Source organism: Elephas maximus, chromosome 10 (genome assembly GCF_024166365.1).
Source record: "Elephas maximus indicus isolate mEleMax1 chromosome 10, mEleMax1 primary haplotype, whole genome shotgun sequence".
NCBI lineage: Eukaryota > Metazoa > Chordata > Mammalia > Proboscidea > Elephantidae > Elephas > Elephas maximus.
The window spans coordinates 63,124,442-63,140,887 of NC_064828.1; the positions used below are offsets into that span (position 1 = coordinate 63,124,442).

Below are 16,446 nucleotides of genomic sequence, written 5' to 3' on the forward strand. Positions count from 1 at the left end.
TTCCCTTTCTCCCCAGCCCCTAAGTCACCAGCACCCCGCATAAAGAAGGCCACCTGGTTCCACAGGCTGGGCGGGAAGCCTCTCTTCCCTGAGGCCGTCGTTCGCTTCTCTCCTCCTGTAGTGAGGAAGCCGCCAACAGCCAGAACCCCGAGGCCGAAGCCCACCCTCAGGACGCGTGTCCCTCCCGCAGTGGGGTCGGGCTCACCGCGCCGCACCTGCCTTCCCAGGCAGGCCGCCCGGCGCGGAGGAGGGCGGGCGTGGGCGCCACAGGGGCCGGGCGCGGCTCTACGGGAGGCTCCAGGCGGCAGCTCAGGCGGCACTGCCAGCTACGCGGCTCGGGAGACGGCGCGGAATGGGCGCGCAGGAGTTTGAGGTGGCCGCGGCGCCCGGGCCTCCCGACCCTGACTCCGTGGCGGCCTGGTGGGACATGGCCGTGCGAAACCTGCGGTGAGTACCCGTCGCCCGGGCGTCCCCGGTCCACCCTGGCAGGGTCCCCGACGGCTCTGGCTGCCCGGGATGAGGCGGGTGGGGGCGGTGAGGGCAGGGCCAGGGTCCCTTTCTCTGGCGGGCGCCGCCGGGCCCAGTTCTCTCCGCAGGAACCAGAAGTCAACCACCGTGGCTCCAGGGGGCCCCCAGAGCCCTGCGAACTCTGGGGCTCTTTGGACTGGGTTATCACAGTGGTTAAGAGCTCGGCTGCTAATCGAAAGGTCGGCAGTTTGAATCCACCAGCCACTCCTTGGAAACCCTACCGAGCCCTTCTACTCAGTCTTACAGGGTCGCTATGAGCTGGAATCTACTCAACGGCAGTGAGTTTGGTTTTCCTCATCCTCAATTCCCGTCCAGGCCAGGCACTAACAGGTTTGATTTTTCAGGAAGTTATATATCCTTTGGGGACTTAGGAAGTAGAGATTCCAATTGGATGCTTCAGGTTCCTATACCCGTCTCTCCTATCTGCCTTACATAATACATAATACATATACTAACATGCAGGATGGGTTTAAATAACAATGACAATAATAAGTGTTATAATCTGGGATAGTATCCTTTTGGGTCACGGGCCTATCTGTGTAGGTGGCACAGGATGGAAAGGTCACTGCCCAGTTCCCCGAGTGTGAACTCTCTGGCATGTATTTAATGAGCACACTTCCATGATGCTGAAGATGTATAGTACACTGGAACCATCACTCAGCATTACCTGTGTCAAGTTTTTGCATCGTTTGTATCTGCATGTTTGTATATCCGTGGGCGTTTTACTTTTTTCCTCTCATGAATCCTTCATTTGAACAGTATGTACTCTTAAGTTACCTGAATTGACCAGCAATATATTGCCAGTCTTGTTTATATTGAAGCCAGATATTGGTTGGAGAGCCCGGACCCAGGAGACTCAGGTGTTTTGTTGATGTGGGACGGCATTAGCATTTTTGCTTACCTTTACCTCTTTCTATTCTTTTTTGTTTATTGTTGCTGATTCCAAAATATCCCCAAATCACATTTGGACACAAGAAATTTCACTTTGGAATGTCCAGAATGATGACGACACATCTTCACTCCTCTGCTCCTTCCCTAGCTCAGTGCAGAGAGCAGAGTGCCGGCTCTACACCCGGCCAACAGTGCAGGCCCCGCCTCCCCCATGACCACTCACAACGTCCTGACTGACCAGACTGTTCAAACTTCACATTCACAGGCCTTTCCTCTCTGCTACGCTGGCATCTACCCACCTCTCTCTTTCATGCTCTCTATAGAGTTGATGACGGATTATTTAACATTTATGTGGCAGTAAAGAACGTTTGTTAGGTAGAGAATCACAGCTGTGGTTCACACTCTCGAGAACAACCCACTTTATTGCTAATGGAGTGGGAGATGGGGAATTGGGGATCTTCTATTACTTGCCTTACTAAATAGTAAAAAAAAAAAAAAAGTCTCAAGAGAAACTTCCTGAAAGAATAGATAAAATACTAGTGCATTTTTTTTTTTTTAATCCGAGCAGAAACTTCCTGATCTGAGGTGCCAGCACTGAGGCACAGACTCATTTCCAGTGTCCTGAATCTTTTTAAAATTTGGAGCCAGCTTAGTTTAGATCAATAAACATTCGCGGATGCTTGCTGTGCGCCAGGCAATGCTTGTAGCACTGGATCTATTGTGATGTGTTGTGAGACTCAAAGAGAACACTTAAACATATTTTTAGTGATTGTTTTCTGAATGTCTTGGGGATTGATGTATTTTAATAAAAATTTCATCAGATGTAGCTGCTGCTTAAGATGGGTGGGCTTAGGACAGCATCTCTTCACTTACAACTGGTTTTTTCTTTTAAATTAGGAAAGTGGGAAGAATATTAAGGAAAGGAGTTGGGGGAAGCAGAAGGGCTATTCTGATTTTTGTCTTTTTCATCCCAAGTCTTCACATTTTTAGACACTGCTTAGAAAAACCCCATAAGAAAGCTGATAAACTCATCCATTCTTTCTACAATATTGATTATTCACAACGTATCAGGAACTAATCTAAGTCCTGGGGACATAGCAGTGAATGAAACAGAAATACGTGTTCTTTTGGAGCTCACATTGATTAATTTTAAATTATAAACAAAAAAAGAGATGTCCTTCCTCTCTCCCCTAAAGCGACCAGTTAGCATCACTGCCTTCTTTCTTCTGAAAGAAATAGTTTCCTTTCAGAATTTTCAACCTGGAGGTCAACAAATATTTATTAACCTCAGCCTGTGCTAGATACCCGTACCTGTTGCCATCAAGTGGATTCTGACTCATAGCGACCCTCTAGGGCAGAGTAGAACTTCTCCATAGGGTTTCCAAGGAGACTTGAGTGGTGTGAAGGTAAGGGCAGGATTTGGTTGGGAGGGAAGAAGGGAGGAGAACACAGATGCTTGATGATCAATACATGTTGGCTGAATGAGCATATATGATGGGTGTGCAGCATGTCTTTATATTTGGAATAGTTGTGCTGCCAAATGTAGTGAGATTTGGGCTTCTCCAAAGCTAGTTTATAGACACTTGAGCATGATTCACCTTGATGCCACTCAGGGTCCACCAGGTTTCACTATTAAGAATCACCCAGTTAGGGTCTGTGGCTCCTACGAGGGGGACGGGGTGGGGTGGGGTGGGGGGAGCGGGGGCGGGGATGCTGTGCAGTTACAGCTGCTGCTGATCAAAGGGCAGGCGGGAGAACACCAAAGCCCCAAGGTGCCTGTTTGATGTGGCTGCATCCTCTGCTCAAATAAGGTCTATTAGCCATGGTGATTTTTGATCCCTTACTGATCTAGTGGATGTCAAATTGACAGCCCCCTACTTAAAAGAAGCGGCTCTGCATTATTGATGCTCTGAGGGATCTGGTCATTCTGTTCTTCTCTCCCACAGCGCTTCTCACAGAAGTGCCTCTCGCTATTTGAGAGAAAGGTCCTATATGAATTATTCTTTAAAAAACAGAAACACATTTCTATCCATCGCCTCTGCTTCCCAATCACCTGCCTATCTTCAAAGGATAACTTAGAGGGAGACTAAGAGGCAGCGTAGCGGTGAGTTCACGGGGTCAGGAGACAGCAAGCAGGAGCCAGCAAACTGGAGGAAAGGGCCCATAAGGAACAGGCTTGCTTTCAGCTCTGCCCATCTTGGCTTGATCTGTGGCTCAAAGTGGCTTCTTTGGGTTTTGATTTCTCATCTCTAAAATCAGAACAACAATGTCCTCTCCTTCCTCCTGCCTTCATGGGGGCTATTTTAAAGTATTATGAAACAATCATTTTCATTTCTTTCTTGCTGGGACTGATTTTGTGAGCAGGCAATTGCCCAGGTGTGATGTATTTGAAGAGCTATCCATCACCTTCAACCCACATATCTTTTCCACCCCTTGCTGAGCTGCTAGAAATCCATCAGGGTCATTATTTTCTCCCTTCACGCCTCTTCCAAACATATATAAGCTCTCTGATTTTTAATTCATTAACACTTGAGGGAAAATTAGGTTTTTAAGGGGTCTTTCTTTGGTGGCTTTTTTTTTTTTTTTTCCTTTGGTGCCTTTAGTATCAGAGGGCTCCTGAGAATAGTGGACATTAGTGGGGAGGAGGAGTGAGGAAGGAACACTAAGAGGGGGGCAAGGGTGTAAAGGGGGTAAAGCCAAAACCCGTTGTCATTGAGCCAATTCCAACTCGTAATGACCATATAGGACAGAGTAAACTGCCCCATAGGGTTTCTAAGGCTGTAATCTTTACAGAATCAGACTGCCACATCTTTCTTCTGTGGAGAGGCTGGTCGGTTTGAACTGTTGACCTTTTGGTTAGCAGCTGAGCACTTAACCACTGTGCCACCAGGCCTCCTGCAAAGGTAATAAAGGGCTCCTAAAACTGCACTCTCTAAGACCAGAATTTAAAAATTTTTTAAAAATTATTTTTATTGTGCTTTAAGTGAAAGTTTACACATCAAGGCAGTCTCTCATACAAAAATTTATACACTCCTTGCTATATACTCCTAGTTGCTCTCCCCATAATGAGACAGCACACTCCTTCTCTCCACCCTGTATTTCCATGTCCATTCAGCCAGCTTGTGTCCCCTCTGCCTTCTCATCTCCCCTCCAGAGAGGAGCTGCCCACTTAGTCTCATGTGTCTTCTTGAGCCAAGAAGGTCACTCCTTACCAGTATTATTTTCTATCTTATAGTCCAGTCCAATCCTTGTCTGAAGTGTTGGCTTTGGGAATGGGTCCAGTCTTGGGCTAAAAGAAGGTCTGGGGACCATGACCCCCAGGGTCCTTCTAGTCTTAGTCAGACCATTAAATCTGGTCTTTTTACCAGAATTTGAGGTCTGCATCCCACTGCTTTTCTGCTCCCTCAAGGATTCTCTGTTGTGTTCCCTGTCAGGGCAGTCATTGGTTGTAGGAAGGCACCATCTAGTTCTTCTGGTCTCAGGCTGGTGTAGTCTCTGGTTTATGTGGCCCTTTTTGTCTCTTGGGCTCATAGTCACCTTGTATCTTTGGTGTTCTTCATTCTCCTTTGCTCCAGGTGGGTTAAGACCAATTGATGGATCTTAACTGGCCGCTTGCTAGCGTTTAAGACTCCAGACACACTCCCAGAAGTGGGATGCAGAATGTTTTCTTAATAGATTTTATTACGCCAGTTGACCTAGGTGTCCCCTGAAATCATGGTCCCCAAACCCCCACCCCTGCTACTCTGGCCTTCGAAGCGTTCAGTTTATTCAGGAAACTTCTTTGCTTTTGGTTTAGTCCACTTGTGCTGACCTCTCCTGTACTGTGTGTTGTCTTTTCCTTCATCTAATTTTTTTTTTTACTATCTAATTAGTGAATACCACTCTCCCTCCTTCCCTCCCTCCCCATATTTGTAACCATCAAAGAATATTTTCTTCTGTGTTTAAACTATTTCTTGAATTCTTATAGTAGCGTTCTCATACAATATTTGTCCTTTTGCATCTGACTAATTTCACTCAGCATAATGCCTTCCAGATTCCTCCATGTTATGAAATGTTTCATGTATTCATCATTGTTCTTTATCAATGTGTAGTATTCCATTGTGTGAATATACCATTATATATTTATCCATTCATCTGCTGATGGGCACTTTAGTTGTTTCCATCTTTTTGGTATTGTAAACAGTGTAGGAGCAGAATTTTTTGAGACCAGCCTCGTTCGTGGGGTTCATTTTTCCTTCTATGGGTGGCGAACTCACCAGGACTGTGACAAACAGCTCATGGAGATCACATAGGTCTGTGTGTACCATGGCTCTGCTATTCATTGGCTGTGTGACCTTCACATTTTCGGTGTCCTCATTTGCAAAGCAAAGATAAAAGTTTTCTTCTAAACTGCCTCTAGTCTAGCAGAGAACTCAGGGCAGGGGAAGCAGTTTGCCAAAAATGCCTTCTAACCCCACCCCCCGCCCCTCATGATTTGATTACACTGAGCAGTTTTAACTTTGAGCACTCACAATAGGAAAAGGAATTTATTTAAGGGATGATGTGGTCAAAAACCAGAAGCAAGAGATGGTGCCCTTGAGCCCCTGTATCCCTCGTCTCCCACCTAGTCTTTCAGTTAGGATATACTCTAGCCCTCATGAGAAATGGGGCTAGGGACAGAGGTGTATTAGTGGCCTAACATGGACAAATCATCTCTTGTCTGCTGATGGCTCCCAGTTTGGTTGGTTTATGACACAGGGAACTGCAGAATAAGCAAGATGTGCATGGCCTGCCTCATCCCACCACTTCCACATTAGGCCCCAGCCCTGCTTTAGCCCCCCTGCCTGGGCCTCCAGCCTTCCCACCCTGCTGCTGCTGGGTCCCTCCCCTCTAAGAATGTTACATCAGAAGTGAGGCTCTTCTCTTATTGGCTCATTGCTTCCTAAGATCCAGCCAGAAGAGTTGGATCAAATTATTATCTGCTCACTGCTTTAGACTATTAATAATAGTGTATATAGCACTGAATTTCTGGGTATAGCACTGAATGGTAATATAAATTAATAATAATATAAATTAAAAACTGTGGCAACTATTAGGCTGAAATTCTGTTTCCTGATGACTTTGGGGTCCAGCCTCAGCCTTCTATGGGGCTACACTAAGGGAATAAGCCTGACTCCAGTGCACCTACCATCCCCTCCCCTCCTCTCCCCATCAAGCCCTGGCTTTTCAGCAGCTGACTCTGGGACCTTGCCTTCTTGCTTTCCTCACCTGCTTCCCCTTTCGTGCCCAGTCCTGATCCAGCCTATAGACAATTACATATAGTTCTGTAAAGGATTTTGTTTAAATGCCCCCTCCCCCCAAAAAATGCCAAGCTACCTGTAATTCCCAATATTAGCCTCTGTAATTTGATCAGGATCTTAAGATAAAAAACAAACCAAGACAAAACTTTGATTTTGAAAACCTTGTTTGTTTCACAATATCTTGCAGGTCTGTTCCACACTCTTGTTCAACACTCAGAAGAAAAATTGCTGCTCTGTATAACAACTTTACTAGTAAACCGTTAAAAGAACACATTTTCCCTCCTTTGATGGACATGCTAATTTTTTTAAATTTTTGTAAGTATATACCTTTCATGAATTTGGCTACAGTTTTTTTCCCCAAATATAGAATTCACTGTTTTAAAGCTGTGGCATAATGAAAAATGTATGTCAGTTACAAAATTGTCACTAGAGATAAATGGTCTGAAACCTATAGTTGACTTTGGGGTCTAGCAATGGTCCCTGGGTGGCAGAAATGGTTTGTGTTAGACTACTAAATGAAAGGTTGGTGGTTTGAACCTACCCAGAGGCACCACAGAAGAAACACCTAGCAATCTGCTTCCATAAAGATTATAGTCAAGAAATCCTATGGAGCAGTTCTACTCTGTAACACATGGGGTTGCCATGAGTCAGAGTGAACTCAAGGGCAACAGGTTTTCTTTTATTTTTTTGGAGTGGCTGTCTTGCATGAATTCTTGCAGACTGTTGGGGACAGATAGAAAAATATGGCCTTGTGGATGGGGTTTAAGTTCAGGAGATCAGTTTTCACATCAGCTATTCATATGGATACCAGCTTCTTGTATTCTCTACTTTTCCCCTTCCTCTTATTAGGTGTATCCCTTGAAAAAGTCATTGAAAGAGAGGAGGTGCTGATGTGAGGAATCTATTTCTCCCCATGGTTTTTCTGTGAACCATGTGTTAGTCAATGTAACATGCAGTCTTTGTAGCACACGGGTAACAGTTTTACCTGCATGTCCCTGGGTGTATGTTAATCCTGGACACTTCTTGGCTTATGGCTAATGACTTGATTTTACTTAGTGAAAAAATTATGCTCGACTTAAGTAACAGACCTTTTTAGTGGAATGATCGCCTCACCTTTTAGTTTGAGACAGGGGTAAGGAGTGAATAAACTCTTATGGTTTACCACACTGGTGGCACTTTAAAATCTAGCTGTAGATTTCTTTTTTCCTTGTAACTCTTCTGTGGGCTACTCTTAGTTTATAAAATAAAATAGTTCACTAAGAGTTAAGTATAGTAGCTTACAACTTAGAAACATATTAATCATAAAGGCTAATTTATTTTTGGATTGTGATGAAAAGACATGGGGCTCTAGGAGTTGATAACAGTGCCTACTTTCTAGACAAAGCACCATATCTTGTGGATTTAAAGAAACCGGAGATAAAGATTGCTCACACAGTGAACTTCTACATTAAAGTGGAACCTGGGGTGATCTTGGGAATCTGGTGAGTGCAGTGGTTGGACACTGGGTTGCTTTATGGACAAAGTTCCCATATTATGAGGTCAGGGGCAAGCAGTGCCATGTTACTTGCCAGTGGAGAGATTGGTGCTCCTTGGAGGCACCTGGAAGTTTTTCAATTCCCTTATATTGAAATTTGATCTGGTTGACTTTGCTTTCCAGAAATTTTACTTTGGAATGTGAAGCCGTTTAGAATTTGTCCTTTGCTTTGGGTCTTTCACCAGGCCTGAGTGACCTGGCCCTGCCCACCTCTCCTCATTCTATACCATCCGTTCCCTCACTCTGCTCCAGACACAATGGCCTCCTTGGCTGTCAAGGCACATCCTCCCAGGATGAGCTCCATCTGGAACACTTCTTTCTATCGCTCTGCTCCTTCCCCTCCCTCCTGTTGCCCACCTAGCTGCCTGCTCTCATCTTTTGGGTCTTATTAAATGGTGGTTTTTGTAGAAGCCTTCCCTCATCTGCCATTTTAGGTATATGCTCTCATGGCTGTCTTTGCTTGTCCTTTACATTTATTCCCATTGTAGTTAAATAAATGTTTATGTGATTATTTGGTTAATGCTTGTCTTCTTCGCTGAGCTGTAGCTTCCACAGGCCAGCCAAAGACTTTATTGGGTTTTCATGGATCAACCCAGTGCTTGACACATAGAAGCCACTGTTTAAATATTTGTCAAAAGAAATCATGAGCATTTTATTGTCTTTTTTTTGGCTATGCTGATCTCAATACTCCGTTTGGTTCCTAGCACTTGTTCTTGGCTGCAAATTTCCCATTACCTCATTTTATATTTCACTTTCCTGAGTTTAAACATCTGATTATGAAATGAGACAGAAAAGACTCGTGTAGCTTCTTCCTAATTTGTAGGGTACAGTTTAGGTAATAATGTTGGGTTTTGAAAATATTTTTTTTCTCCACTCTTGCCCCACTGGTACTCAGCTTGGTGAGTTAGCGATCCCCATCATGATTAGCTCATCTGGTTGGCAGTGGTGCTGATATTCTCAGACTTTCTGCCCTGAAACAATTGAGAGAAGTGAAGGCTTATCATGTCATGGCCAGTTCCCCATGTTTCCTTGTGATGTGTCATATGGCAGTGTTTGCATTTTCAGGGTTCATTCACTGATTTTACAAGATGGAGGAGCTAGAGCTCACAGAGGGGTTTAAAATTACAAGGTCACTTAGTTTCATGAGTAAAATAACCTAGTTTCATGTTACAGTTTTTTCTCCAACACGAACTGGTTTCCCTTTTAATTCTTCCCAATCTGTCTCTTCAGCTAAACCAATGGCAGATGTCAAATATCCATTATCTTTTACTTGTCTCCACCCATTTTTTGTTATTTCAATGGACTGTATCTAAGAATTGCAGTTTTGGAAGGACAATGGGTATAAGAGTCAGAAGAGCTAAAACAGTAAGTGGTTAAAAGAGATTGTGCATGGGAGCGGTGGGGTAGGGCAGTGGTGGTTTTTGCTATAAGACAAAATGGTGTTAGATTTTTATTTTTACCATGTAAATATATTTCTCAGATAAAATTTATATATGTGTATACATATATATATCAATCACACACAATGTGTGATATATATAAAAATACAGATATATAAATATGCATATACACATACACATATACACGTCTGTATGTGTATTTATATATATATCATGTATGTTTGCATATACACACATACATACATAAGGGGAAAGTGCATTGAAAATCTTCCAGGTTCCTCCAAGGAGAACCAACCTCTCCACAAGGATAGAAAGGATTTCTCTTTGTGTACATGTTTGCTAAAGCCTTTCCTTGCTCTTCAGGCACACGGTCCCTAGATGCCGGGGTGAAGATGCTAAGGGGAAGGACCATTACTGGTATGAGGCAGCCCTTCATGATGGCAACCCAATTATAGTTTATCTCCACGGCAGTGCAGAGAACAGGTCAGTGCCTTTGCTTGGAAAACTATTATTAGTTTCTTTGAGAGAGAGAGAGAGAATATTTTAGTCCTGTGGGGGAGTGAAGGGCAGCTCACAGTTTTCAACTCTGTAAGCCTGCCTCCACAGATATATATATATATATATATATATATATATATATATATATATATATATATATATTCTTTTGATGAATTCCAAGGGTGTCCTGGCAATAGGCTTCTCTTAAAAGATCATTCTATATGTGGAATAATGTGGATCCTTAACTAGAGGGGAAAAAAGAATAACTTGAAAATTTGGATATTGATTTTAAAGAAGACAGCAGGTCCTTTACTCCCTTAGAGTGTATGAAATGATGGATTGAATTCATGGATGACTTTAAAGAGAATGGGTATGAATTATGGGGAAAAAGAACAAATTCCACACCAGAGGTCTTTCCAGAAATCCACAGTGGAAATTTTATTAGCATTAATTTTATTAATCAAAAGTATGACTCTCGAAGAGAGATCACCTGGAATTTTGACCATAGGTACTAGGAGACCATCTGCCTAATTCTAGTCTAGAATACTGATGCATCAGCCCCACTCTGTGGTCCCAACCTTGCTTTGTAACAAAGTCTCCCAGAAGCCTGGCTCTCCTTTGATGTGTTGTCAAAGCCTTTAGTGTATCTCTGAGTAATTATGTTGGGTGATGATTATCAGTCTTGACTGTACCTCTTCAGTTTGGGGGAGGAGTGGTGTGCCTCAGAAACCCACTGACCTCACTCTGTCTCTGGAGGGACACTTCAAACTAAGTGACAAGCTCTGCAATCTGCCTCTTGGCTCCCTATCCTATGTCTCTTTTTTTCACTGTCTTTTTCTGTCAGGTGATGGCTTTCTCAAGACTTGCCTTCTCCCAAGGGGCTTTCTTTCTTTCTAAATTTTGTTTATTTTGTTGTTGTTGAGAATGTACACAGCAAAACATACACCAATTCAACAGTTTCTACATGTACCACGTAGTGACACTGATTACATTCTTTGGGTTGTGCAAATATTCTCACCCTCCTTTTCTGAGTTGTTCGTTCCTCATTAACGTAAACTCACTGCCCTCTGAGGTTCCTATCTAATCTTTTGGGTTGCTGTTGTCAATTTGATCCCATATAGATAATTCTCAACAGAGCATAATGCTCAAGGCAGACCTTTTATACTAGTTAAGCTAAACTATTGTTTGGTTTGAAGAAGACTTCAGGTGACATTTTTGGTTTATGGTTTAAATATTATCTCAGGGCAATAGTTTCAGGGGTTCATCCACCCTTCATGGCTCCAGAAAGTCAAGAGTCCACAAAAATTCGAAATACCATTCTGCATCCCCCACCCACCCTTTTGATCAGGATTCTTCTATGGAATCTTTGATAAACATGTTCAATAATGGTAGCCGGGCATCATCCAGTTCTTCCGGTCTCATGGCAAAGGAGGCAGTTACCAACACATTCCATATCCTCCTACTGTTCCTGACTCTCCTTCCTCTGTTGCTCCAGGTGAATAAAGGCCAATTGTTGTGCCTTTATTGCCTGCTTGTAAGCTTTTAAGACCCTGGGCACTACACAACAAACTAGGAGGTAGAACAGGAGCACTAAACACGTTATCAGGCCAGTGAACTGAGATGTGCCCATGAAACCATGATCCTAAACCTCCAGACCAAGGAACTAAATCCCACGAAGTGTTTGGTTGTACATAAGCAGCTACTTTTTTTTTTGTCATTTCTGTAAATATACCTATCACACAACTTTTGCCAATTCAACTCTTTATAGGTATACAACTTACTGACAGCAGTTAAAATAATCAGCTGTGCAACCCTACCCTTAATCAATGCAATTTTTCCATCACCGTTAACCCCTTTTTCCCCTCCTTCTTGCACCTGGTAACCACTAATAGACTTTGGTCTCTATATGTTTGCCTTCTGTCTTTTTATATGAGGTCGTACAATATTTGTCCTTTTGTAATTGGCTTATTTCGCTCAGCATAATATCCTCAAGCTCCACCCACACTGTAGCATGTATCAAGACTTCATTTCTCCTACTGGCTGAGTAGTATTCCATTGTATGTGTGTACAACGTTTTGTTTATCCATTCATGTGTTGATGGGCATTTTGGTTGTTTCCACCTTTTGGCTATTGTAAATAGTGCTGCAATGAACATTGGGGTACAAGTCCACTTTTGAGTCTTTGCTTTCAAGTCTTTTGAGTATATTCCTAGGAGAGGAATTGCTGGGTCATATAGTAGTAGTTTTGGAGCCCTGGTGGTGCAGTGGTTAAGAGTTTGGCTGCTAACCAAAAGGTCAGCAGTTCGAATCCACCAGCTACTCCTTGGAAACTCTATGGGGCAGTTTTACTCTGTCCTATAGGGTCGCTATGAGTTGGAATTGACTTTATGGCAACGGGTTTGGGGTTTTATAATAGTTCTATTTTTTAGTTTTTTTAGGAACCACTACAGTGTTTTCCACAACAGCTGTACCATTTTGCGTTCCCACCAGCAATGGGTAAAGATTCCAGTTTCCCCACACCCTCACCAACGTTTGTTATTGTTATTTTTTTAACCTTAGCCATCCTAGTGGGTGGTGTCTCATTGTGTTTTTGATTCGCATCCCTCTCTGATGGCTAATGATACTGAGCATCTTTTCATGTGTTTGGTGGCCATTTGAATGTCCTCTTTGGTGAAATGTCTGTTCAAGTCCTTTGCTCATTTTATGATTCGGTTGTCTTTTTGTTGTTAAGTTGTTGAAGTTTTATATATATTTGGTTATTAGATTCTTGTTGGAGATAAATGCTTTCTGAAGATATTGTCCCAGTCGGTAACTTTTCACTTTTTTGATAAACAAATTTAAAAATTTTTTATGAAGTCCCATCTATTTTGTCTTTTGCTATGTGCCTTTGTTATTATATTAGATAATCCGTTGTTGAAAGTCAGGCCTGATAGTGTTGTCCTTGCTTGTTCTAGGAATTTTATGGTTTTAGTGTGCACATTCAGGTCATTAATCTATTTTGAATTTGTTTTTGTGTATGGTGTGAGACATGGATTCTTTTTCATATTTATGCATGTGGAAATCCAATTTTCCCAGCACCATTTATTGACGACACTCTTCTTTCTCCATTGAATGGACTTGGCACCCTTGTCAAAAAAATAAACCCGTATGGGTTTATTTCTGGACTCTGAATTCTGTTCTATTGGCCTATGTGTTTATTGTTATCCCAGTACCAGGATGTTTTGATTACTGTAGCTGTATAGTATGTTTAAAATCAAGAGGTATGAGTCTTCCTACTTTGTTCTCTTTCAACATTGCTTTAGCTATTCGGGGCCTCTTGCCATTCCATCTAAAGTTGAGGATTGGTTTTTCGATTTCTGTAAAGAAGGCCGTTGCAATTTTGATGGGGATTGCATTAAATCTGTAGATTGCTTGGGTGATATTGACATCTTAACAATATTAAGTCTTCTAATCCATGAATGCAGAGCATCTTTCTATTCATTTAAGTCTTCTTTAATCTCTCTCAACAGTGTTTTATAGTTTTCATTGTGTAAGTCCTTCACATCCCTGGTTAGATTTACTCCTAGGTATTTTATTCTCTTAGATGCTATCGTAAATGGACTTGTTTTCCTAATTCCCCTTTCAGATTTCTCATTGCTAATGTCAAGGAGCTTTCTTGATGTACCTATTTCAGAACCACATTTGCTGAGATTTCCTGTGAAATTTGACGTTTTTCAACATTGCATTCTTAATGTGTAAACTTAAGCATGGTGTTGTAATGTATTTATTCAAAGGATCATGTGGACCACATAATCATGTTTGTATTACGTCCATGTGTGAATCTGCAATTGCCCTTAGTTATCCCAGATCTACTGGCTCTGGGGTTTGCCACAGCTTCCTGTCATCCCTTGTCTAGAAGTCTCAGTTTGCTATCAGCAGTACTGGGTGAGGGGAGCCCAAATGGGAGGGGATAGAGAATGAGGATGTGTGTCCTGCTGATGCATCAAAAACAGTGGTACTAGACTTGGGAGCCATGGAAGCCCCAGAGGGTCCATGAGCCCCCAAAAATTGTACATAAAATTTGAAGTGTGGGTATATTTCTCTGGGAAGTGTCTGTAGCTTTAACCAAATGTTCAAAGGGCTTCACAATCCACTAAAGCTTAAGAAATTGCTCTAAGACAAAATTCAAGTGGTTTTGAAAAATTCTCTGTTTTTTTTTAATCATCTCTGACTCACCTTAATGTGGCAAGATAGAGAGTAGACCGTATGGCCATTTTGCGGGGGAAAAAACATTTCTTGCATCTCTAGGGCTGTGAGTCTCTCCTTCACTTCATCCTGTACTTAATGGCAGAGCTGACAGGGCACAGGCAACTTAACTACATCATCCCTTGTTCTGAAACTCTACTTTCTGGAACTTACTTTCCTTTAACTTCTAAACATATTTTTAGAAGTAGGTTTTGCTGTGTAGGAGTGAAAGGAGGTGGATCATTAGTACTTCTTGAAATGCTTATATTGAGAAGCATTAGTGGGACCTGGGCATTCAGGACTGCTTTAGAGGAATGCTACAATAATGGGAAAGCATCCCTCACTCGCCCTGACAGAGCCAAGCCGGCTCTGACTCCAAAAGACATTTCCCTTTCTCCTAGTTATTTATTTCTCTAACCTAAAAAAAGAAGGTGTGAGATCAGATGCCAGCAGCATGGTAGTGATTTTTTGTTGAATTCGTCACTGTAATTCTAATTCTTGCTCTTTCTTTTTCCTTTTTTTAACCTTCTCTACAGGGCAGCTTCTCATCGACTTAAGCTAGTGAAGGTATGTCTGAAGAGGCGTCAAGGCACTAATTTTATAAATCTCTGTTTATTCTGGGCTACAGCCATAGATCTTCCTCAGGTCCTCAGTGTGGCAGCCTACTGAGAGGTCCTAGAGCATCACTGGTTAGTGGGGGATGTTGTGTCTGGGATTCAAAGTTCCACCAGTGGACTTCTCTTCTTCTATTGAACACGAGGCATCAAAAGAAAATGTGAACATCTCTGGGTCCCAAAACACTTTCATGCCAGTGAAGTTGAAGATACTTCTATTTGCTTTTTTTTGAGGCCTGGGGGATGGGGGAAGAGAGTATATCGAGTGGGAAATGATCACTCCTAAAAGAAGCCAACTTTTTTTGTGGTATAGGATAAAGACACAGATGGTCCACTTTTAAAAGATATTGAAGCTCTTGCTTCAACCCCAGGTAAGTTTTTGCAGAATGGGATGGTGTCCACCCCTTTGCTCTCCTTGCTAAGCTGGGCATGACTCCAGTTTGTTGGGATAGCCCCTGAATTTCCAAGTGTGTGTAGAAGATGGCAGGGTTTCCACTCAGTCATATCTGACTCAGAGCTGGTGAGGCAAGCTGTTTATCTTCTCCCACATTCCAGTTAGGTCATCCCTGCCACAAGTGACTGTGCTGTTTTTTTTCAGTTATCAACCACAGGACCTGGATCCTTCCTGCCATATGCCATCTTCCATCTCAGAGCTCTTTCCTGATATAACAGTATTAGCAGGGTTCAGAATCCTGCCAGGGCCAATATCACCAGCACCCTCTTCATTCTTCCCTCTCTCCCCTTGCCCTTGGGCAGGCAAGAAGCTCCTCTCCTGTTTCCTCCTCCCTTCTCCTCATCACTGCCTTCTCAGAGCCAGCCTCTGTGGAGTGGTGCTGGGCTGGATACAGTTTTGCCTGGGAATGATAATGTCTACAGAGGGTTAGGTTTGCTTTCCACCCTGCACCCGACTCCTTGAACTTCCCACGTGGGATAGTGGTGAAGAAGATGTCGGTGAGAACATGTACTTTTTTAATCTCCCATTCGTGACAAAACTGAATTATATGGTCTCTGTGAACCCAGAAAGGACAAGGGTTGTAGGTATGAAAAGTAGCCATATCATCCTTGTGGTAGTTAGGATGGGTGGGGAGGGAGAGCAGCAGCTGGTATGACAGGATTTCTTCCTCCAGGCACATATTTGGGCACCAAGTACCATAGTTATCACATCCCAGCATGACCAAACTTCCTTAGCCCTTCCATTGTTATTATTAGCTTTCTTTCTCCCTCCATTTCTCTTCCTTTCTTTTCTCATCATCCATTCATCACTTCAATCACCTAATATAGCTATTTTCATTTATTTGCATTCTCAGCTAGTCTTTATCTCTTTCCTTGTATAAGGTTTTTACATTACTATGATTGTATCTCTGTATATTTTTATGTTGTGTTCTTTTACTTAATATTTTATAAACATTCTTTCATGTTTTTATAGTTATCATAAAACCCATTGCCGTCAAGTCGATTCCAACTTATAGTAATACTGTA

At 42.5% G+C, this 16,446-nt stretch overlaps 1 protein-coding gene across 1 annotated transcript in view; it reads left to right on the plus strand.

The window, feature by feature from the left end:
• Positions 1–352: 352 nt before the first annotated feature.
• ABHD12B (abhydrolase domain containing 12B) overlaps positions 353–16,446 on the plus strand; it is a 35,018-nt gene continuing 18,924 nt past the window's right edge. The window contains exons 1-5 of the mRNA XM_049897939.1: positions 353–447; positions 6,886–7,013; positions 8,077–8,179; positions 9,996–10,115; positions 14,890–14,920. Of these exons, the coding sequence (XP_049753896.1) occupies positions 353–447; positions 6,886–7,013; positions 8,077–8,179; positions 9,996–10,115; positions 14,890–14,920 (477 nt within the window). The remainder of the gene's footprint in view (positions 448–6,885; positions 7,014–8,076; positions 8,180–9,995; positions 10,116–14,889; positions 14,921–16,446) is intronic.